Source organism: Anguilla anguilla, chromosome 5 (genome assembly GCF_013347855.1).
Source record: "Anguilla anguilla isolate fAngAng1 chromosome 5, fAngAng1.pri, whole genome shotgun sequence".
In the NCBI taxonomy this organism is placed as follows: domain Eukaryota; kingdom Metazoa; phylum Chordata; class Actinopteri; order Anguilliformes; family Anguillidae; genus Anguilla; species Anguilla anguilla.
This window is the reverse complement of record NC_049205.1, coordinates 44,130,553-44,153,152: the sequence shown is the minus strand read 5'-3', so window position 1 is coordinate 44,153,152 and position 22,600 is coordinate 44,130,553. Positions and strand designations below refer to the sequence as shown.

Sequence of the window (22,600 nt, the reverse complement as noted above, 5' to 3'; positions counted from 1 at the left end):
GGCCTGGAAGCCGCTCGGACGCCCACCCTGTGGGGTGTGTGTGAATGCCCTATGGCTGTATGTGCTAGTTAAACTTGGTGGCAACATGGGAACCGGTTTTTCATGGAAGAAGATCAGAAAACCAGTTGGATATGTACCAGTCTAAATGTCAAGAGACATGTAGCATCTGATTTTGAATGTAATAATGCATGGGCTGCACAAGGTATTAATTAATTAAACAGTTCCTGTCTGAAAATAATTTTTAGTTGTTTCGGTCAAGTCCAGGTCCAAAGAAGTGTGGCTAGTTCTTCTAGCTCATATCCTTACCTCATTTCCTTACTTTGCTATAATTTTTTTTTTAGAAAGCAAAGTGTAATGTTATAGATGTAAATCTCATGAAGTAGTAAAGGCTGATGTTGATATACCTGTATGTAAAACTCAATTATCATCACATGTGCTATTCAACAAAACAATAACAGAAAGGTAATCCGTTTTTAGCTCAAGCACAAGTAGCTACATTACTTTGCCATGCCTGGCCAAGATGTAAGATAACCAAGAGGTTGTTTTAATTGAGTGAAATTATTCTTTTAAATAAATAAAATCTGTGGCATTTAATAAGGTCATTTTGATATCTAACATCATAGAGGTGAACAGGCTAGTCCTATGCTGTGTTTTCTGGAAGGCAATTCTATGTTACTAATGCAGTCATGTAATGATGGAATGAAGGTATGGAAGCTTGCTGTTGAACGAAAGGCTCATAGATCTAGTTACAGTACAGAATGTACTTATTTGATGTCGAGAGTCAGAATTTCAGGAACACCTTCTAGGCAAATGAGGACAAAAAAAAGCTATGCCTATGACTTTCTGCTTGGCAGTTCTCATCCTTGGTGAGGATACAGGCAGATGAGAAGTTTTGGCCATGAAGCGAGGATTTATTTGTCAGTGGTCTACTCTGAGTGTCTCTGGGACAAAAGGATCAACAGTCTTATTGATTTATTTGCCAGAGTTTCTGCAAACACCCACCCAAGACACAATGCCTTAAAAAATGAATGTTACTTTGCTTCTTCGTTGTCAACTGCAACTAATATTGAGCATTAGCATGCTAGAAATCCTCTACACATAACAGAAGGGCTTTGCCAAAAAAAAAAAAAAATCTGCAAATAAAACCATCTGTGTCTCCCTCTGTCTCTCCTGGAGAAGTCGTTATCAGCTGAATTTTAGACGGTTCATCACATGAGTGGTTATTACTCTGCAGGACTGGATTGGGCCCACAAGCTTCAAAAGACTGCCTTTCACACTATCAGCTGTGCCGCTAAGTGAAATCAAAATTTTATGCTCAAAATATAGCAAGAGTATCAATGAAAGTAAGGCATGGGGAAGTGGACTCGAAAAATGGCTGCTGGTTCATTTTTCCTGGAAGGAAGGTAAAGTAATACCATACTGGGTGGGGGTGGGGGGGGTGGGGGGGGGGGGGGTGGACACATCAAGATGAGCTGCAAGGAGTGCCCGAGTATGCACATGAATCTTTGAAGTTTATAAATTATTGGTATACATGAAGCCTTGATGAAAAATTTGGGCAAAATAAATGTAATTTATAGACAAAAACGGAATTAAAATGAATCTGGGATATAGACAGTAAAAGCAATATGAAAGGAATCTAATTGACAGGCAAACTGCTTGTTTGAGAAACCTGAAGGATAGGTTTATTGTTAAATATTTCCTCAGCAGGCACAGTGATGCAGGGCTTTCTGATAGCTCAGCTTTGAGCCTCATGAAGGAAGGCAGTGACATCACACTTTTTCTCCGCTCCATTTGAAATGTCTCTGGGGCATAATCCCCCGGGTGGCAGGTGTCAGAGTGGGACCACTGTGCATCAGACGCATCTGGGTGTGGAAGGAGCAGGTGATAGGATCTTGACTCAGCCAGGTCAAACCTGGCTCATTCCTGGCCCCAGCATGCCCGAGGTACTCTGCTGAGACCTGGTTATTTAAGGGGAGGAGCAGGCCCATCTGGGCCAAAATGGGGGAGGTGCGAGCATTCCTTCCCACCAGACGCTGTCAGGGAATCATTACCCCTGGCTACTGCAGTCAATGGGCCATAGCCAGCAGAGAGGGGTAAGAAAATATTATGTAATTTTTTGCAATGCAGAGGCCCGGTGAAAAATGAGAAGGAGAGAGAGGTTCCACCGAAGGCACGTGCTGAGAAGTCTGTTTGCCTCCAGACCACTTTTCTTTCTTCTTCTCCATTTTTTTTTTCACTGCAACATTAGTCCAAGTCTGTAGCTTAGCCAACTGGGGCACAACTTTATTTCATGGCTCCCCTTGCAGAGAATCCGTTTTTAAATGCAGAAGTTGGCGTACGGTATTTCAAAGATGTCTTGGTGCACTTTGATGTTTCTAAGCAGATTTACAGCTCTGGCCAGTTTGAAACCTTTTCCTAATATCTGCTGGCAGAGAGAGCTGTCAGCTGGGTTTTATCATGGTCTTGTGTTTCATAAATTGGGCTTGGTACCATTTCTTAAAACCTACTCTGGATGTATTCAAAGTCACTGGAGACCCCAATGCCAATGTAGTGACTGTGTCAACAATGGCCCAAGGAAAATCTCCATATGTCTGTTGAAAAAGGTTGGACCGATAGCTACCAGTGTGGCCATTTGCATGCATTTGTATATTTACTCTGGAAATGTAACTTTGAAATGCACTAGAGCAAGTTGCACAGGTTTCCCTGAAAAGATTAAGGCATTCTTTGGAGGGAATTCTGAAAAGGAGAAATGTTTCAGGTGTGTTCCTGTCCCAACCCTGCAGTCATTCACATTCATCCATGTTGGTGAACAGGTATTTCTGTACCATCCTGTCAGTTATGGGAACATGAGCAAACCCGTGAATATCAATAGCTAAATAGTGCTTTGATAGTGCTGAGCAGGCTCTGTCTGACTGTGGTAGTGAACTGAAAAAATAAAAGTAGGTTCTTGCATCTTCCTCGAAGCTTGCCATTTTTGTTTGACTGTTTCTTTTCATGCTGATAAAAAACAGACTTAAAATGTTTCATTTAATTTTGTATTCTGGGCTGTGTTTCTGCACTTCACAAAATTGTGAGGTCTGAAGAGAGGTTCATGTGTTGAAGTCATGAAAGGAAATATAGGATCGGTCTGGATTCATGTGTGCAGACTTTAATAAAGACTTTAATACACATAAAATTGAAACAAAAAATAAAAGGAATATTAGTAATATAATTTCAGTTAATGAAATGCAGTATAAGTTAGTAGTTTTATAGTTTGTCTCAATAGTACTGGTATGTTCCAAACCATCGTGTAATGCCTTTCAAATGACACATTTTTTTGGAAGATTTTTTTTGTGTTTCAGGAATCTTCGGTATGAAGAGGTATTTTTTTTTTGCCTTTAGGAGCACCTTAAATGAAAATGTGTCTGTTCAAAGATTCTGTGTCTTCTGTGGAATTCACAGCTTTTAAATGACCAAGAGGTGCAAGATTAGTCGCATGCAGATAGATAGTGGCAAGATATTCTAGATAATGTTCTTTTTAAACCAGAGAGTCATCTTAGAAATGCAGGCATTATCCCAATGGTGCTTGCAGAGGAACATCTTCTTCCCCCCAAAGACTCAGGAGCTGAGTAGCTTCACGTTCCTTCTGTGAAGGCAGTGGTGACTTCTCACAATGATGAGATTTTTGCGTTCGTTCGACCAGATGTTCTGTGATCCGCGGGCCGCAGAGACCTTGCACTTCACCCCGGTGACCCCTGGTCTGTCACAGGCCCAGTGACTGATATCGACTGGGACTATTCATAATGTACTGGCTGAGTGCAGTCTCAGTCTTTCCAAATAAGTTCAACATGTTGGAGAGTCTCTGGCAGAGGCAATTGGGTCCACATATCAAACAGCGAACAGAAGAAGGCGAGCTAATGGGGAACATATTGTCGGGCGAGAGCTGGGCTGGGAGAAAGGCAAGTTGGGGACAAGAACAGGGTGCAAGGTGCAGAGCAGATGATTAGCCGCATCTGAGAGCAGAAGGGCTAGGACTGAACCAACGTCTTGATTAATCTCATAGCGTGGATTTCAGGTCCTATTCCCCCCAGCGTTTGCGTTTTCTGGTAGAACAGCAAATCTGAATGTGTCATATTTGATCTTGCAGTCTTTTGTGACTACTGATATGTAGCTGTGTCGAGCTGCACTCTAAGCTGGAATCCGAGTTGCGGCTGGCTTCATTCGCAGCCACACTGGTCGTGTTCCCATTTCAAATCCTCCTGAGCAGAGTGCAGACCGGGGCGATTCCGGCTTGGCTTCCCACCAGGTCCAGGTCGAAATCACAAATTGCTGTCAACTTTGCCAGAACAAGGTCGTGCGTTCCCTCAAAATTCCAGGTGCAGGATTTATCTGTGTGGCCCTGGAGCTTTCTGAAGATGAAAAAGGGACATATGTGTCAGCGCAGAGCGTGATAGAATTCAAACCTACAGCTGACATTCCAAAGCAGATAAAGCACCTCATTCTATGTTTTTATACAATGAGCTACTTGCACTGCAGCGAAATTAATGAAATTTCTGCTTAGCCGTTCTCTCGTTCACTTAGGATACCTTCCAAAGAGAGCATGAGGAGACACTCGGTTACATTAGAGAGGGAACTCTGGAAAACTGAAAGCTGCCGGAGGTAAATTCAGGACATCGCATATATCAGGTGTCTGGACCAGAACTGTGAGAACAATGAGCTCTGTGTGGGCCTGCCTGCTCGAGTCACTGTGTGTTTTTTTTTTTTTTTTTTTTTGGTTCCGCACTAAAACTTCCAGCATGCCTTGTGCTCACAGTCCCACACCACATTCACAGAGGGGAGCCAGTGGGATGTGCAGAGGCTAAATTATAGACTGCCGCTCTACTCTACACAGAGTTAGAACGCCATGGGATAGTCGCTGAGCGTTTTGGTCTGCTGCAGCCCCTGGTCGCCATGATGGCAGAGGAAGGAAAGGGCAAATTGGGAACCCGTGAATTTGCAGGTTGCCTGACCAAAAAAAGCAACATTGCCCCTGGCAATTATGGGCCGTGATTAAAAGCTTAGGTCTGAGTCAGTGTCTTATTTTTTGTGGCTTCCCCAGACCAGACATTGCTCATGCGACCTATTTCTTTTAAACTTTAAAAAGAACAACTGTTTCCTTGCATTATAATGATCCTCACCAAACCTACCTCTGGCTACACATTTTAGCCTTGCTGTTGATGGCTCTGCTGTTGGACTTGAGCTGTCAATCGGGTCCATAGCTGTTATTGCTCCACTGCCAAACTGCACACCAAATAAAGTTCACTAGGAGGAAACGCAGGAGCAGGGCTCTGTACTTTGCAATGGGAACACTACTTGTAGTGCATGCAAGAGGTAGAAATTACAAGTGGAGTGCAAGCATCGGGGAGTCAAATTACAGCTTGCCCGACCACAAGCAGTCAGCAAGGGTGTCCGCATGATGAAGGAGACAATACCACTGCTGGAAGGAAGATGTGCTGTGGGTAGACCGGAATTGTTTAAAAAAAAACATCGCTTTTGCTTTGAGATTTATTCCTGTCATAAATTCTGGGTAACACAACATTTTTGGGCAGACCCATTGGCAGGTGCTAGTGCAGTTATACTGGAGTTATAGGCTAAACTTTATTTCTGATTTCCCTGTTACACCCAAGAAAACTTAACTAGCTCTCACCTGTTGGTTTCACTTGGGATGCTGTAGCTAGGGCGTGTTGGTACAGGGGGGGGTGACTCAGGCAGCATTCCTGAGCCTGAGTGACAGGAGCCCAGGAATGCAAGCGATGGAGCTTCACCTCCATCTCTCTGTCCCCTCGGGGCTGTCAGATGTGCAATGAATCAAAGCTGTAATTGAGAGGGCAAAAAAGGATATTTTCTCTACACAATCACAGCAACAGCAAGTTCATACAGTATTTGCACAGCTTGTTCTGAACTCAGTTAGCAAAAATCATGATTAATTACCAGTTAACATTTTTGGCATCTGTCTTTTTTAATATCAGTATAAACACAGACACAAACTCTAAATAAAGTTTATTTTGGAAAGGGTATTCCCCCGTGTACATCTTAGTTTTTTATTGCGAAGAAGGAAAAGTCAGACTGTGTCCTCTTTTATTCCCCCTTCTCCTTTTCCTCCCTCTCTTTATCGATATGTGTAATAAATCTCTGCCGAGGAACAAAAAACCAGTTTAAGCTAAGTAACAGCCATTCCAACAGGAAAATTGCAGACTTTCAAACATTACTAGGCAAGCCCTTGCATTTTTGGCAGGGATTACCCCACGCCGATAGCAACTCATTTATTTTTCCAGCTTATTTTCTTCCAGATAGTGGCGAGCCGCGTGCCGGCGTCCTCCATGCTAACCTTGCACTCCAGTTTGCTTAGATGTGCCTGCCGAGGGGCTGGCTAATCTGCATGCTCTGCTCTAATTGGCTGAGATGGAGTCAGCGTCAAATGCATTGGCCAAACAAATGACTCAAGGCGCATGGGCACGAGTAGAATGTCAATCGCATGCAGCCAACTTTTCATCAGAAACTTTCACTGGCAACATGAGCAGCTTAAATATTGTTTCAGTTTATTTGTCTTCATTTGAAAAAGAAAGGAACTTCTCAATGCTTAACATGTGTGCACAGCGTAGTGCTATTTTGAACCACAGTATAATGTCTGAGTGGCATTATTGTTGAGGAAAATTAAGTAACAGAGGAAAGAAATAGGGAATATTCATTAAAAATTTTCTCTCTTACTACTCAAATATTGGCAGCAACTCTGTTCACTGAATGTACCCAGATGGTGAATTGGAAGCAAGCAGTAAATGTTTGAAAGAAGACCGTATTATCATTACTACCTCTTATTTCTTACTGGCAAATACGTTCAGGGCTGCACTCTGGCTGCTGAGACACCATCCGAGCAGTGTGTTCCAGACCGCTGAGATGATAGCGACAAGAATAGCAGAAACGAGCAGAAAGGGGAAAGCAGCTTTTAGAAGAAAGTTAATATTGATGATGGACTGCATTTATACAGTACCTTTCTTTTCAGGGTAAAACTCACCTAAACCACCACCAATCTGGCACACGAGAGAGCTGTGTACAAAAAAAACAAAAATAAATAAAAAACAGGGAAGGTGTTGGATATGCCGCACCAGACTTTGATAAATCAGCTGGTAGGGCCATCTGTGAGGCGCAAGCTGGGTTTCTCCAACTCTCTGAATGCCTTCCCTGCGGTTAATTTTCAAACATCTGCCACTTTTTTCCTGAAAATTTATCAGTTCCAGAACCAAATTGGACAGACTTTTTTAATGATAACCATTTTATCAATGTGTCTTTGCAAGAAGAATGAACTTTAAACTCTGGAACGGGAATAATTTTTTAAAGATGAACCTCAGCCTTTCATTTTTAAATGTTAAGCAAAGATTTATGTAATTAAGTGATTGTCCCTATCCAAGTGTCAGACTTTGGCGTGCTGTTTGAAAGGCGTTTGTTTTATGTTATGCTGTATGACACTGCAGTTTCCTCTGTTGGGTCCGGATCCTCAGCACCACACAAATGTGGTTCATAGACTCTTCTGTTTTTCCAGAAAACAAATGTTTTCATGAAAAAAAAAATACTCAACTGGTACTGCTGTGGACTCTGTGCTAGAATTTATTTCCTGGTGTAGAAATGGAAATGGCCCACATCAAATGTACCGGTTCGCTTCTTCACTTTGTACTTTGTTCTTTGAAATCTGATTGGTTCCCGAATTGCCAATGAGACTTCAGGATTCTACATGCAGAGTCTTGGCATGTCACATAATATTAAATTTTATTTTGTCTTGTCACTCTGATCAGGGCCCACCAGGATACCCTGTTCGGAGATTCTGGCTATTCTCAGTTGGTTCAACAAATACAGCTTCCTCATACTGTATTTGTACTGCAGTTTGTAATATTAAGTGCCAAGACTCACACTGAAACCTTTTTTTTAACAAGTTCCCTTACTGGCAATCTATTTGCAGTGTATTTTTGATCACTTCTATAAGCGCTTTTTGTGGGCGTCTTTTGGAATTAATTCTATCAGTTTATCCTCTTAGCTCAAGATGCTTACCCAATGGCTAATTCTCCAACTTGGCAGGTTACTATTAATTTGATTCCCACTTGTTGTCTTTTCATTCCAAATGTGTGATTGTGTTAAAAATCATAATTCATTTTGAAGCAAAACACCTGGTAAAAATGTGGATTTTGCATTCGAGGCAAGCAGTGATTGTGTAGCTTAAAGAGCAGGGAGAGGAAGCAGATCGGAGCAGGAGAGCTCTAAGCCCCTTAAAGTTTAGCCAGCGCTGTTTTCCAGCCATGTCAGGCACTGCTTCTCCTCAGAGGTATTTTAATGATAGGGTGTCAGGGAAGAGGATAGCCATTCCCCTCGCTCTCGAGCACTTCCTGCCCTGCCCAGTGGGACTCCTGCCCCACACCATCTGTCCCATCTGGACTCGCTGGACATGCATGGACCAGTGGAATTACTGGGATGAAGGACAGAAAATTCTGGCTAATATGGGGTAATAACTACTTCATGCACTGGGCAAGTCTGGCATTGCGATGGACTATAGTTTCCCAAAATGATAAAGCAATTCTACTTCAGTTTCCCTCAAAGATTGGTGCTTTGTATGTTTGGTGTCCTTAGCACCACTTAAGCTGTTTCTCTACATTATGTGTTATTAGGAAGAACGCACACTGCTAAGACTTTACCTAGGTACTTAACTGAAAAAAATAGACTAGCATGAAATTACAGGGAAACTACTGAACACTTTCCTGCTACGGCTACTTTTGTGAATTTGATTGTGATAGCAAAATGTGAAAATGGCATTCATAATGTTCACCTGTTTCAGGGTTTTTATATTATTCCATTTCATCAAAAGAAATAAAATACTTTTCATTGGGGCTCATTCAATATGGGAAAACAACATCAAAGCTTTCAGGCCATCTATTTTTGTCTCATTATCATCTGCTGCATTGAGCTATTTTCTTTTGTGTGGCAACACCCAAAAACTGTGATTTTTTTTTTGTCTTGTCCTGACATTTCTGAATAGGCCAGTACCAAATAATCATGTGGAAGGTCTGCATGCCACCATTTGAAATAAAAAACTATTTTTACAACCTTAAATTTCACAGAATAATAATGATTGAGAAAATGGGTCCCTTTTAAAATAATTCTAAAGTCTATTTTGGTGCTGGAGCCCTGTGTGTCAGCGTCTGGAGCTGCCTGAGCCGTGCTCTTGGGTGGTGAAGAGGGGGGTTCTGAGGGAACCTGTGGTCTTCTGTGGTCTTGCATCACCCTCAGGATAGGAGGAAGTGAGGAGGCATTCAAAATAGACTTCTTTTTAGTTCTGGTCAGAATATCTTAGCTGTTTTAATGTGTGAATGGGCGATAAAAATGACAAATCCAAGAAATCCAAATGAACTGGACAGAGAAACGCACGAAGAATGACCATATCGTTGGAAACGTCAGGGTGGTGACAGGGTGAGGGGTGCTAGATGTCCTCCAGTGGATAATGCTTTGCTTTTAATTAAAATTGTGAAGTTTCTGTGGCAACAGTGTTTAGTCATCTGCTACGGTGCTGCCAGATTTCATCATCTGAAAGGTCAGCTGAGTTATCAAAGTATAAATCTGCTACAGCTTTATAAGGTGCTGTCAAGCAAGAACTGTGTGATAGTCCTTTTAATTAAATTGACTTTGCTTCACGTATGAACCTGTCATAAGAGAACTGTTCACAAGGTGTTGGAACTTTCATATTTGTTTAGATAGTAATTTGTTAAATGTATTAGTGAAAACCAACAGAAATACGATTGCCGAAAAGATGAGAATGTCTGAAGAAATATGAAGGGCCCAGCCAGTCACGGTGATAACCTGAAGCCAAACAATTGACTGATTAAATATAAACATTGAGTAATGTTTGTTCACTTTAGCGGTTGTAATGGAAATCATGTTCCTCAAGGTAGAAGTAACACTCAGCTCTGTTTGGATTATCTTCGCTCACATACACATCCGTAAACCTAGGGGAACAACAGGAACTTCTTCTTTTTTTTACTGCCACTTCATTCGATATACAGATTCTCACCTTTTGTTTTTTCCATATTTTAACAAGCTTAATAATTAGAATAATATCAGTAAGGATAATCAGCTTACCAAGAGACAACGGATAGGAGAGTGAGACTTCATGAACCCCATATTGTGTAGTTACCACATGGTGTTAATCACTCACTTTTATGAACCAATCAAAATAATGTGTATTCTTGTTCCAAGATGCAACAGTTGGTCCTAATCTGTGAGTCATTTTCAAAGATAATAGTTCCACCAATTTTGGGCATCCCCAATGCCTTGCTCTCCTATTATTAGGTAGTATAACATTTAACTATTGCTTGTGCAAACCTTCATAGTTTTGTCATTACAAAAGTCAAATAAATTCAAGTGAATTACAAAGAGTGGAAAACATCATAGCAGGATTGTATGTAGTGCACCACCCGCAAATGTATTCTAGACCCCAGTCAAATATTAAACTGTAGCACATGTGCTTGACACTTTCACTGCCAAAGTGGAAGATTACCCTGGGAACTTCCAGGTGAACCCAAGTTCTGGAATCTATATAAGCAGCCGTGAGCGTGAAAATGTTCTGGAGTCACATATGTCGCCATGTGCTGAAACTGTGCGTTGGGAGGGCGGGGGGTGGGGGGGTGGGGGGGGGATGGCGGGTGGACGTCAGAGGCCGGTGGACGCCCCGTGTGCACACAACCAGCTGCGTTGCTCCCACGCACCAGCACCAGCCTCAACAGGATATACACACAGCCGGGTTCCTCCACAGCGTCGCCCTGCCCCTCTTCAGCAAACAAACCGCTGACCAGTCAGGGCTGCTCCTGTTGACACTCGGTAATAACCATTTTTGCCTTCATTTCACCTTACGACAAGGCTGACTGAAAATATGGCATCCGTTTACGACTGAACTCAACTTGAACCGCCTTGAAATGTCCGTAATTATTCTGAAATAACTCTTAATGATGGAGGAGCTCATTTATGGCTCATTTAGAAATTTGACTATAACGGAAGATATTGGGGTAAAAGACTACATTTTCTGGAGCAGTTCTGAAACATTTTTCATTTTTAATTCCCTGTGCTAATCTTCTACTCTGCACCTTTTTGAATTCCCTATACTGTCCATGCCTTTTTCCAGTTAGCAGATGCAGTATTGCTAACACAGGCTGGTTTATTTTTATGTTCAGTGAAAGTAACCTCTTGACTGAACCGAGTCTGACGACAAAGGGCAGTATGTATTCAATGAGGCAAACAAAGGTTTGCTCCACTGTTACCAGTGAGATTGGGTATGTCTTCAGATCTTCTGTTTTCATCAATGTGTTGATGGGTGACATCATGGGCTGAAATTAAATGCATTTATCAAGCAGTTCTGGAGCCTGATGTAATTGCCCTGTTCTAGGGAATGGGCTACTTAGGTTGCCTTCGTTAATGGGATTATTTTGTTCTTTCAAACGGCAAAGCCCATGACCCAGCTATGCTGTCAGCCTTTCTGACAAACATTATGAGCCAACGAGCTATTTAATTATCCCCATGGTGTGATTAATTAATTTCATGTCTGCACCATCAGCAGCTGCCTGACTGGTGATTTCCAGACATCAAATAGCTTTGATTCCAGAAATGGAGAAGAGATGTGGATTTTAAAGCCTTTACTGCAGTTGTACTTTGGTGTTTGTAGGGTAACTACACACTGAAATGACTTGTCTTGTGGTTTTTATTTCCCCACCAACAGAAAGAAAGAAAAATATCTTAAATGCCCACAAGGTTACTTCACAGTTTCTGCCAGTGTACTGATTCTCATTGTACGTTTCTATTCCTGCACACATCAGTGGACTTAATTTGCCCACCAAACAATTTGAATCTAAAAATTCATTTAAAAAAATAATGGCTCAGGAGGTAAGACCGATTGTCTGGCAGTCGGGGGGTTGCCGGTTCAAACCCCGCCCTGGGTGTGTCGAAGTGTCCTTGAGCAAGACACCTAACCCCTAACCCCTAACCGCTCTGGCGAATGAGAGGCATCAATTGTAAAGCGCTTTGGATAAAGCGCTATATAAAATGCAGTCCATTTACCAGTCCAAATTTCACCATCCTTTTAAGTTACAAGCAACAGTATATATAATATATCGAACAACAATATATTTGTTACGTCTGTATCGGTCAGCACGGTTTTTCTGAGATTGCTCTACCGTCTTTGAATTCTGTTACATGTGAACATTCAGTCATATAGTTGCATGGACAATAGATATGTGCTAGAAAACTTGGTTGTCTAACAAAAACCACTGTTAAAATACTATGTGTGGCCTACCCCACACAGTTAGCAAGAAGTTATTCCCTTTTATTTTACACTGTGTGTCACTCTTCACGTCTCCAGCCAAAACTAATAGCCATTTGATTAATTTACTCTTGACCAGGACAAGGAGAGCAGTTTCAAACTACAGGATCCTATAAAACAGCTGATTTTTATATAGCAGAATAGCTCACGCACGTGTTGCAACACGAAATGAGTCTTGTTTCTGGTTCATTTCTTTTTCCTCAGTAAGCCAGCAGATTTATTTTGTCCACGCTGTGGAGCGGAGCCCTGGACGGCGGTGCAGTGCGTGTTGCTGAAGCGTGGTTATTCAGTGTTGCGTGTGCTCGGCTTCTGCTCGTCCCACAGCACTTCTCGGAGCACATGGAGGACTTCTCCAACGAGCTCTTCAGCAGCTTCTTCGACGAGCACCTCCTGGCGGAGAGGAATCCCCTCATGGACATGGAGCTGGAGCCGCCCAACCCCGACATTCAGGCGGAGCACAGCTACTCCCTGAGCGAAGACTCCGCCCCACAGAGCCCCTCCGTGCCTATCAAGATGGACGAGGGCGCAGGTCAGTTTGCCCTCGAATGTCCCTCACGTCCCTGCCCTTTCTGTGTGCCTCATTTTCATTTTCCCCATCGCTATGACCGCTCAATGGATTTTACAATCATAATAATAGTACATTTCATTTATGTAGTGCTCAAAATAGAGAAAAGAAGACACGTAACAATGAAAAGAGAACAACAGTGCATAGCAATAAAATCAAGCAGTTGTGAGAAGAGCAAAAATGAGGACAAAATGTGTACAATAGAACTATGGAACTGAAAGTATGGGTAATAATGGTGAATTAAGTGTCGAATTCTATTTTGAACAAGTGAGTATTGATCACTTTTTTGAAAATGGGATGTGATGGAAAGTCTCATATTTTTGGGGTAGAGCGTTCTAGAGTGATGTGGCTGCAGTGGAGAAAGCTTGGTGCTTTGTTGATAAAGGCTAATATACATCTATTGGAACGGGTTTGAACTTTATTCTGTATTGACACAGTTCTACACATTCAGTTCTGATGTGGTTACATACATCCACACATACATACATCCCACATGTGCAAACACAGACACACACACACACACACACACCCTCAAACACACACACAAATGCACACACCCATGAACACAAGGATCACACATAGTCCTAGTGCGCTAATACACACACAGCTGAGGACCTAATCCTAGGGAACATGCACCAACTCAAGCTCCGCCCTCCCCCCAAAGGAAGCAAGTCTGGGAATTCTGGGCTTGCAGCCAGTACACACACGCACACACTTGTCTGTACACACACATAGGCCAAGATGAACAGATACACAGCGCAAAGGAAGAGTGGAAAATGATCTCGGCATTTTGGGGTGATTATGTCATACTGGATTTGACTAGAGATTATGGGGAAGAGTGCATAATCTTGTTCCCCAAAACCTCATTAAATGTACATTATTTAACAAGAAGGGCCTGACTCCTCCGATTGCAGCAGACAATAGTTTCAGGCTACATAAATGTGAATGTACTTGCTTGTATTAGCTTGAGGTTTGATATTGTGTATGTGCGTGCATATGCATTTGTGAGCAGATGCATTTGAGTGTGACCTTCTGGAAATATGTATGCACACATTAGGCTTGTCTACTTTGAAAAGGACAGACCTGACCTAAAGGACATTGCCGTTCAAGACTGAACAGGAACTAGGCGTTCACACAATGAATTCCCAGATTCCCCTCCTTTAATGCCCTGGAGTTAAATGGTATCGCAAATTGAACTGCTGTCTCTGTCTGTCTGCATCTGTCTCTCTCTTAGTTTTTATCACTTTAACGTGCAGTGATCAAGCTCGTTCGTAGACAAACTAATAAGCACGCACCCCCCCCCCCCCCACCCCCAACCCCACCAGTCCTCAAGCCACGAAGAGGGGCTGGAGGGACAGGGAACCCCATTAAGTCCCAGGTCAACTCTGCAAATGAAAATTCCCACTTCGGAAGCCCCAGAGTGGCTACATTTGTACCATAGATCATAGTGTAAAGAGGTAAACGCATGCTAATGTGGACAGATTTAACATTGTGTGCTAATTCTGACACAGGCCCTTTAAGTACAAAATATATTAACGCAGGAAAAACAATCCCACAACTGAACAGACAAGGTAATTGCCATCACCAAGCAGGTGGTTTCTGCATTACTTGATCTACCCTGGACAGCAGGATTGGTTGTACTCTGGAAATTCAATTAGAATAACTCTGCAATGCCCTGTCAAGAAGTAGTTCAGTCTAGTTGAACTCTTTTTGACTGGACTTTATTTTGTTTTTCACAGAGACATTCACCAACTAGGGCTGGTATTAACATATCTGTACCCACGTTTGAAGTTTGCTTGTATTTTTTGAGGTGTGCATACATAATTTATTTTTCTCCAGAAACATCACTTTGTACCTTACTTTCATTTCAAGGCTTAAGTCAATTGGCGCTCTAGTTGGTTAAGATGCGAATGAGAGCATTGTGTTGCTGCTGGTTCTGGTCAGCCAATAGGGGGCAGTCTTCATTTGAACCAAGCAGAGAAACTAATGTCCCTGTACATTCATGCCTGCATGGTATTGTAGGAGATGCTGTCTTTCTGATTTCTGACACAAATGTACGTACAGTAAATGCAATCAGTAGTAATCAGTATGATCTGATTCATTAGAAATGCTAACATGCACTGCAAAGAGAGATCTTTTGTGTATAGCCTGTAAGTTTAATTAATTCTGAGGCTTTATTTAACTGTAATCAGAGACTGGAAAACTTTCCCAATTATGTCTCACTCTCTGTCCCATTGTGTTTTTACAAGCAGAAGTGACAGCCAATGACAGTTTTTGCTGGAGCACTTTGCTACAGTTATACAGGCCTTCACAGTGACAGTTACAAGCTAGTTCTGTTCTCCCGTCTGTTTTGAAGTCTCCATTCTCCAAGGCCTGTTTATTGAGCTGTAAGCCTGTTCCCATGGGAACAATGACTAGGCCTGGCTTTGTTGTCGCTTTGCAATGTTGGTGAAATGGGGAGAACATTTCATAAGCACAAACAGAGTGGTTGAACAGTAAATTATTTATTTGTTATTTTATTTTTTGATTTACGCTATGTCCTTTCGTTCAGAAGCTCATTCCTTTTCTTAAGAAATTCAGTTTGTAAAAATTAAGTCACGCACACTATTTGTGTTTTATTCAGACAAATATTCATAAATAAATGCATTGTAAAATAACTGACACGCTATACACCAAAAAACATGGCTGAAACAAAAATAAATTATTTCAGTTAAATGTTATCTTATGAAGCATCTTCCATTCATTGGACAGAAATGATTGCCCAAGGTTTTGGCTTGACAGGTATAGCAGTAATAATGCTGATAGTTCTAACTGCAGACTGAACAGGCCCAAACCAGTTTGCTGTGGAGCGCGCTGTGTAGATATAAAAGCCCAGTGGGCGAGGGATTTACACGCGGCTAGTAATCAGTTTCTCGTCAGGACGACCCTGCTATGCCTCCAGGAACCCTGCTTGCGTCAAAACCTGCCTTTCATTAAGTCTAAAGCCAGCCCTCCTCTTTTTTTACAAGCCCCTGTAACATTTTATCGATCCAATCACAGCAGAACAAACTGATGAAAAGGCAAACCGCTAACAAGGACCCCCAATTGGAGGCTTTTATTTATTTTTCTTTGAAATAACAGAAAAAAGCAAGTTGCCTTCCCCCCAATATGGAGACAAACACACACAATCACACATGCATGTCACACACACGCACGCACACACATGTGCACACACTCATACAGTACACACACACAAACACACTCACAAAAATACGCAGCTATACACACACACACACACACACATAAACATTCCGTTTGGCTCATTAGCAGGGGAAGGAACTCATTTCTGGAGTCGGGCTTTCTCTCGCGCTCGGGTTTATAGCAGCGGTGGGGCGAGCCTCTTTGTGTCGGCCTCGTAAAACGGGCCGTCCCAGCGGCGCGCGCTACACCTGCAGCTTAATTGCGCAGCCGCCCGCCTTCCAGAGGCGCTCGAGTTTCGTTAAAGCGCAACGTCACCGCTTTAAACTGCTCGGGAGGCCCACAGCGTGAGCGCGGGGGGCTGCCGACGCCCCGGAGACGCCTGCCCAAATTTAATCGCGCTCGTTGGGAAATTGCGCTCGGCCGGGCGCTCTCACTTTCCACTCATGCTGTTTGAAAGAGGGGGAGGCTCTTGGCAAAGGCTGCACGCGCTCAGTTTGTGCTGATTCATTGCTGGAGATGCAAGGCTTGGTCCTATAGTGCAAACAGGGTTGGACCTTCAGTGAGCAATGGCCATCCGGCAAAGCGTCCAAGGAGCCAAGATCATCGCTTGTGTCTGTTTGATAGTTACAATCACAACCTGTCTGCAATGAGAACAGTACAAAATGGTGGTAATGTTTTCATTTATTTTTTATTTAATGTGTTTTTTTTTCCCAGAGTCAGAAGGCATGTGGTCTTTCAGCCAAGACCTGACTGCCATCCTGGTCAAACAGGAACCCAACCTGCTGGTGGAGCCCTCTCCTTCCCCTGCACCCCAGCCTCTCAACCTGGCCCCTCCACCACGAAGGAGCTCTCCGGAAGATATGGTAAAAAACAGAAATAAGCTGATGTTGGTCAGCACGGTGCCTGAATCCATGTCATTCCTTTGCCGACTGCGTAGCCTGCCCTAATTATCCCTAGTCTCAGCCTTGATATGCCATTTGCCACTAGATATGCTGTTCAGTCCTGTAATAACTTACATTAATTGGATCAATTATTCAGCCATTTGGACTGAAAGATCTGAAAGGCAGAAAATTCACACGAAATATGAAAGGAACAGACAAGACTTTTAACTCATAATACAGTAAGGAAACATTAGGCTCCATTCAAATAATCAATATTTCATAAAACTGGAAAGTGTAACACGCTTTAACTCTGATTTACATTTATTTACAATAAAAAACAGCGGCAAGAGGACCGTAGTCAGAGTAGACTAGAGTATATATTACTGAATGTATGTCGATTTTAACTGTGAAGATTCCCACATTTGTGCCAATAAGTTGTGTTTCTCATTTTCTGAATGTGAACTGAGGTGCAAGACAGCACACACAGTCACGATGTTGGGGTAAAGGGATTATGTTACAGACCCTAGATTTGGGTCCTCTGGCAGCTTCTCCTGCTCAAACAGGTCCTCGCTGGTGCCCCGAGAGGAAAGATGGGTGGTTAAAATAACTCTGTCTGCAGGAACTGTCTTTGATTCTGGTATTAAGAGATCTGGAATGGAACAAAACCCTGCAGACACTGGAGTCCTGAAGGACCAGAGCATTTTTATGAAGCTGAACTGTGGTCTCTGTGATTTAATACGCGCAGAATGAATTCCACTTCCCAGCTCAAGCTGTCAGTTTGTGATCTGTGTATTCTTTGTTAATTTGCCCCTAGTTTCTTGATGATGTTGTGAATAAAAGGAACCCCAAACAGCCAAACTGGGCTGATTTGAGAAGGACATGTGTGAAAGTTCAGTTTCTCTACACTGTAGGTATCTGGTAACAAGGCTACAGTAGCCATAATCAATCTTGCTGATGTGAGAAATGATCAGGGGACCCACCACAGCAGACTAGAGCAATAATTTTACAACTCGCTTATTTTAATGTTTCAGAGTTGGACATAGGACCTGGACCAGTTAGAGTCCACTGCCTGTAGAATTTGGCAGTTCGCATTCATGATTCTGTGGCCAAAATTATGACCGGACTCTCTCAGGTTTTAGGCCGTAGATTTCCACTGAAGTCGATATCCTCTTTCATTCATCTTGAAATGTTTCAGAACAAATCCAGAATATCGACAGATAGCTGTGGAGAACTGGGACTGAAATAAATTAAAGTTATTTACAGAAGAGAAAATGGAGCAGTTTTGTGTTTATATCTACAATGGGAGCAGTTGTCAATACATGACAACATAAGTTATAAAAAAAAAAACACCCCCTAGGAAACAAGTGGGTGCTAGTCCAATAGACAAATTGTCCTGAGGTGTTTATGGACATGCGTATTTATGGGTAGGGCCACCAGTATATCTCCACCATGTAATCCGTAATTAGGACGGAGTGTAGCACAGTGGGTAAGGAACTGGGCTTGTAACCGAAAGGTCTCAGGTTCGATTCCCGGGTAAGGACACTGCCGTTGTACCCTTGAGCAAGGTACTTAACCAGAATTGCTTCAGTATATATCCAGCTGTATAAATGGATACAATGTAAAATTCTATGTAAAAAAGTTGTGTAAGTCGCACTGGATAAGAGAGTCTGCTAAATGCCTGTAATGTAATCTGCTGAGATTTAAACTTGTATTTCAATGGTCATCCTCCAGGGGTCCCCATAGGCACTCCAACTGCACAGTCAAGTGGCTAATCATACAATTGAGTTTCTAATTGAGGCATTTATAAACACAATTAATTGATCTAACATGTGGTGAGTCAAGGAAGGAAAGTGAACATGGATTAAAGTTTAAATGCTACAAAATGCATGTCTTGGAGCCAGTGGTCCTCACTCCTGGTCCTGGAGAGCCGCAGAGTCTACTGGCTTTCATTATTACTCAGTAGTTGAGTAGCACAGCAACTGATCAGCTAAAGCAGTTGGTTACACATAATTAACTCAGGTCACCTTGTTTCTTGGGGCTGTGGCACTCCAGGACCAAATTTGAGTATCGCTGCAGTAAAAGAAAAATACAACCGTAGGGCTGTCCAATCTTATCCAAATAGGGCTGGTGAGGGTGCAGGTTTTTGTTTTAGCCAAGGCCAGCACTAAGACACCTGATTCTACTTAAAGCATTGATTGAAAACCATGATTAGTTAATTAGTTGAATCTTTAATTTATTTTTTAATTTAACTTTTTTGTGAAAGTTCAATTTTCAATTCAATTCAGTATTATTTGCATAGTGCTTTTTACAGAGAACTGTCACAAAGACGCTTTACCGATTAGCAAGGCAAGAGCAAACGGAGAAAACACCAGGCCTTTTAGATGTTATATAATGTAGTTGCTCTCATTTTTAATGTGGGCATTTCCCACTACTTCTAACAAAACCTATCATGCCCCTGTACAACACTTTAAAATACTGCAGCAAGTCCACGATAGTAAGTAATTGAATTGAGTTTAACATGTGAGTAACATTGCTTGTAAACATTGCTGTCAATCATCATCTGTGCTTAATTAGTGGCAATTACTTTATCACCAATTATCCCACAGTTGATGGGATAATTGTTTGAGAAGGGGCTTGACAAACAGGCTATCGCAAACTCTAGCTTGTGGAGGACTGAAGTACCATGCAAGAAAACAAGGGGAGACTAACTGTTCGCCCCATTTATGGGGTCCATATTGAGCCCAGAAAAACCATTAGATTAAGTAAAGAGAAAAACGACGAGTCCATTGTGGGGGACTGAACTGCGACTGGCTGATAGCACCATTTGAGGTCTGTTGTTTGGCCCTCCTCCAAAATACATGGGGTGAGATGGATAGCATCTTGCAAGTGGTAAATGTAAATAGTTTAGAACGGCTCTCAGCTGTGTTTACTGTCTGAGTCACTTGGTATGGTCCGTGTTTTAAACAAACACGCTCCCCGCTCGCCTCGCCCCCCCAGAGAGCAGACAGATGGAAGGTTCTGGGCAAGGCTTTCCCTCATCACATCTGGACATGTTGCTTCCCCCAGACAGTGAGGGTCACCATCGTTTATTAAAGCCTACTACGCTTCCGAAATCAAATGGGTGCAAAGATCGCACGCAGTGTAAGCACATCATATTTTGAATGGACTCAGAAACCATATATTGTGTTGTGTTTTTTAGGCTTCTAAAGACCTGAACCTGGTTCCTTCGATAAAAGCTGAGCCCAGGGATGTCAACCAGTTCCTCAATGTCCCCTCGGGTGGGTATAAAGCTCGTGCAGATTCAGTTCATTCATTCAATTCAATTTATTCTATTTTTCCACTGTTGTAATACAAAAGCAATCCATCACAGTAATAGCTCAGAAATCAATTCATCATTGGCTGATATGAGAACTGTGTCCCAATGAACATTTTCATCACCAATTTCGTCTAGAGAAGTACCTGTGTTGCTATCCTAAAGTAAAAGTTTGTATCCTAAATCTGCTTCATAAAAAATGAAATTACCTATACTTATCATGAAAAAGACCAATGCTTTGTCAGTTGCTACTGTATGTTCTATGCTGACATTTCAATGTAATTCCTGTTGAGGTGCAATTATACTGTACTATACATGTTTAGAATTAATATTTGGGAATTTGTAAGATAAAAGGAGCCTATACTGTTTTTTACATAAGCCAAGTACCAGTGAAAATTACCACAGTTTGCTGTGATTAAAGAAGATTAATGACTTAAATACTGGACAGCTTCATAATTGGAAGCATCATGGTGGCGCACCATGGATGTTGAGTTGTGAAATGAGGGGCTATAAAGCAGTGCGTTAACACCACAGATTATGCGGAACTGGGACTGTAGGTGAGAGGCGAAAATTTTTTTTTCCTTTAACAAGATGTTGCCGATTTAGCGTCATCGCTCTGGTTTTCTGTGCTCAGATGACGCGGAGCAGCCTTGCAATGCAAACAGTGTGAAGTGCACTGAGGACACTGCTGGCTTTTTCCTCCGTTGCTTTGAAATAACACTGCGTCGCTACTGTTGACTTTACTGCCTCCTGTTTCCTTGGGCATACCATTCGCACTTCACCTCCGGTAGCAGAAACACAGACCGCTGCTCAGCCCCGAGCTCTCTAATTACATTGCATTGTGCCTGGAGAAACCCACTTCTGAGTCAGGCTCTATTTGTTTTTAGTCTGTTCGTTTTAGCTTTGGTGATGGCAATCATGAAAGCAAGCTCTTTTATTTATGTGGACCCATTCCAACAGGACAAATGTGGCAGGCAGCGAAAAAAAAAAAAAAGCATTGCTTTTTATATCCCTAATGCGCTTTTCTGTTTTAATTCTGAATGTGGTTATTAATGGATCGTTTCTGCCACAGCATGCACAGAAATTGAAGCCCTGCAATGCACCCATTTTCTTATGAAACAACCTGATCATTCATTCATTCACATCAAGCTTTTCACTTATGCCTTTCCCTATAGAGGTGGGGGGGGGGGACCTCTCTCCAAGAAGACCTCTCTGCTCGAAAAACATATGACGCAAAAAAACCCTTTATTCATTCATTTGTGGTACTTCGTGTTTCCTTTTTTAAACCAAAGACGCAGCAACAATGAGTGGCCGGGCTCATGAGAATGAGCACTCTGAGAATGATTTCCATTTCATTTTCTGAGGAAAAAAGGACATTGGCATGCATGGCAGTGAGCATATTACTGGTTTATTAATAAAGGTTCTACTGCTGTATTCACCATGGCACAAGCTAGTATCCAGTTCAAACTAATATCCTTCTTGTATGCCGCATTCTCATATTTAATAATGAGAAGATGTCTCAGTATCATTATGGTAAATTTGTGCATTAGTCTTTTTTTTTTCTTTTTTTTGGGGGGGGGGGGGGGGTTATCAATGCTGCATTGGTAGTCTATATCTTTGCATTGATACAGACATTCTTTGTGAAGCAGTGTGTGGTCATTTTTACGCTGCTGGAGTCCTGGTCCTCCAGTCTGTTAGAGGGATGATGAATGAGGGGGAACTGACCTGAAGCACCTGTGTGCACGTGCACCTGCGCAGTTCCCAGACAGCCAATAAAAGTGGGGCAGTAAATGCAGACACTTTTACAGGTTCAAGGGGCGCAGTGCATGACTCCACATGCTGCCCTGGCCCTTGCAACCCCCTCAAATCTCAGAAATCTCAGTTTGGGTCTGAGATGTGTCTCACTGTGACAAAGCCAGAACAGCATACAACCTCCCCCCCAACTCCCCTTTTGCCACCCTCCTGGCTGTCAAGAATAGCAAGAGAATTACCAGAATTGATTCTGCATACTCTGGAGATGAGCCAGGGTAAACTACTCCAACACTTCTCAGAATTGGTTTTATCATTTGGGGGACCTGGGAGGGGTTCTCCCTCTCATGGAACCCTCATGAAGGCTTCCAACCCACTGAGTTCTGGTAAAGACTCTGCTGCTGACAAGTGGATTGAGTTGAGCTGTAAGAACAATAACTACTTTGGCCACCGTGCCACAGATGTGCAGAGTCCCGTTATTTGACCTGGCTGAAGGAAGGAGAGCAAATTGCTATTCTAATTATGAATGTCTTGGCAAGCAGGTTATT

At 42.4% G+C, this 22,600-nt stretch overlaps 1 protein-coding gene across 1 annotated transcript in view; it reads left to right on the top strand.

Moving 5' to 3' along the window:
- Window positions 1-22,600, top strand: part of creb3l1 (cAMP responsive element binding protein 3-like 1) — a 39,779-nt gene that overhangs the window by 1,834 nt on the left and 15,345 nt on the right. The window contains exons 2-4 of the mRNA XM_035417056.1: window positions 12,689-12,893; window positions 16,824-16,972; window positions 20,190-20,268. Of these exons, the coding sequence (XP_035272947.1) occupies window positions 12,689-12,893; window positions 16,824-16,972; window positions 20,190-20,268 (433 nt within the window). The remainder of the gene's footprint in view (window positions 1-12,688; window positions 12,894-16,823; window positions 16,973-20,189; window positions 20,269-22,600) is intronic.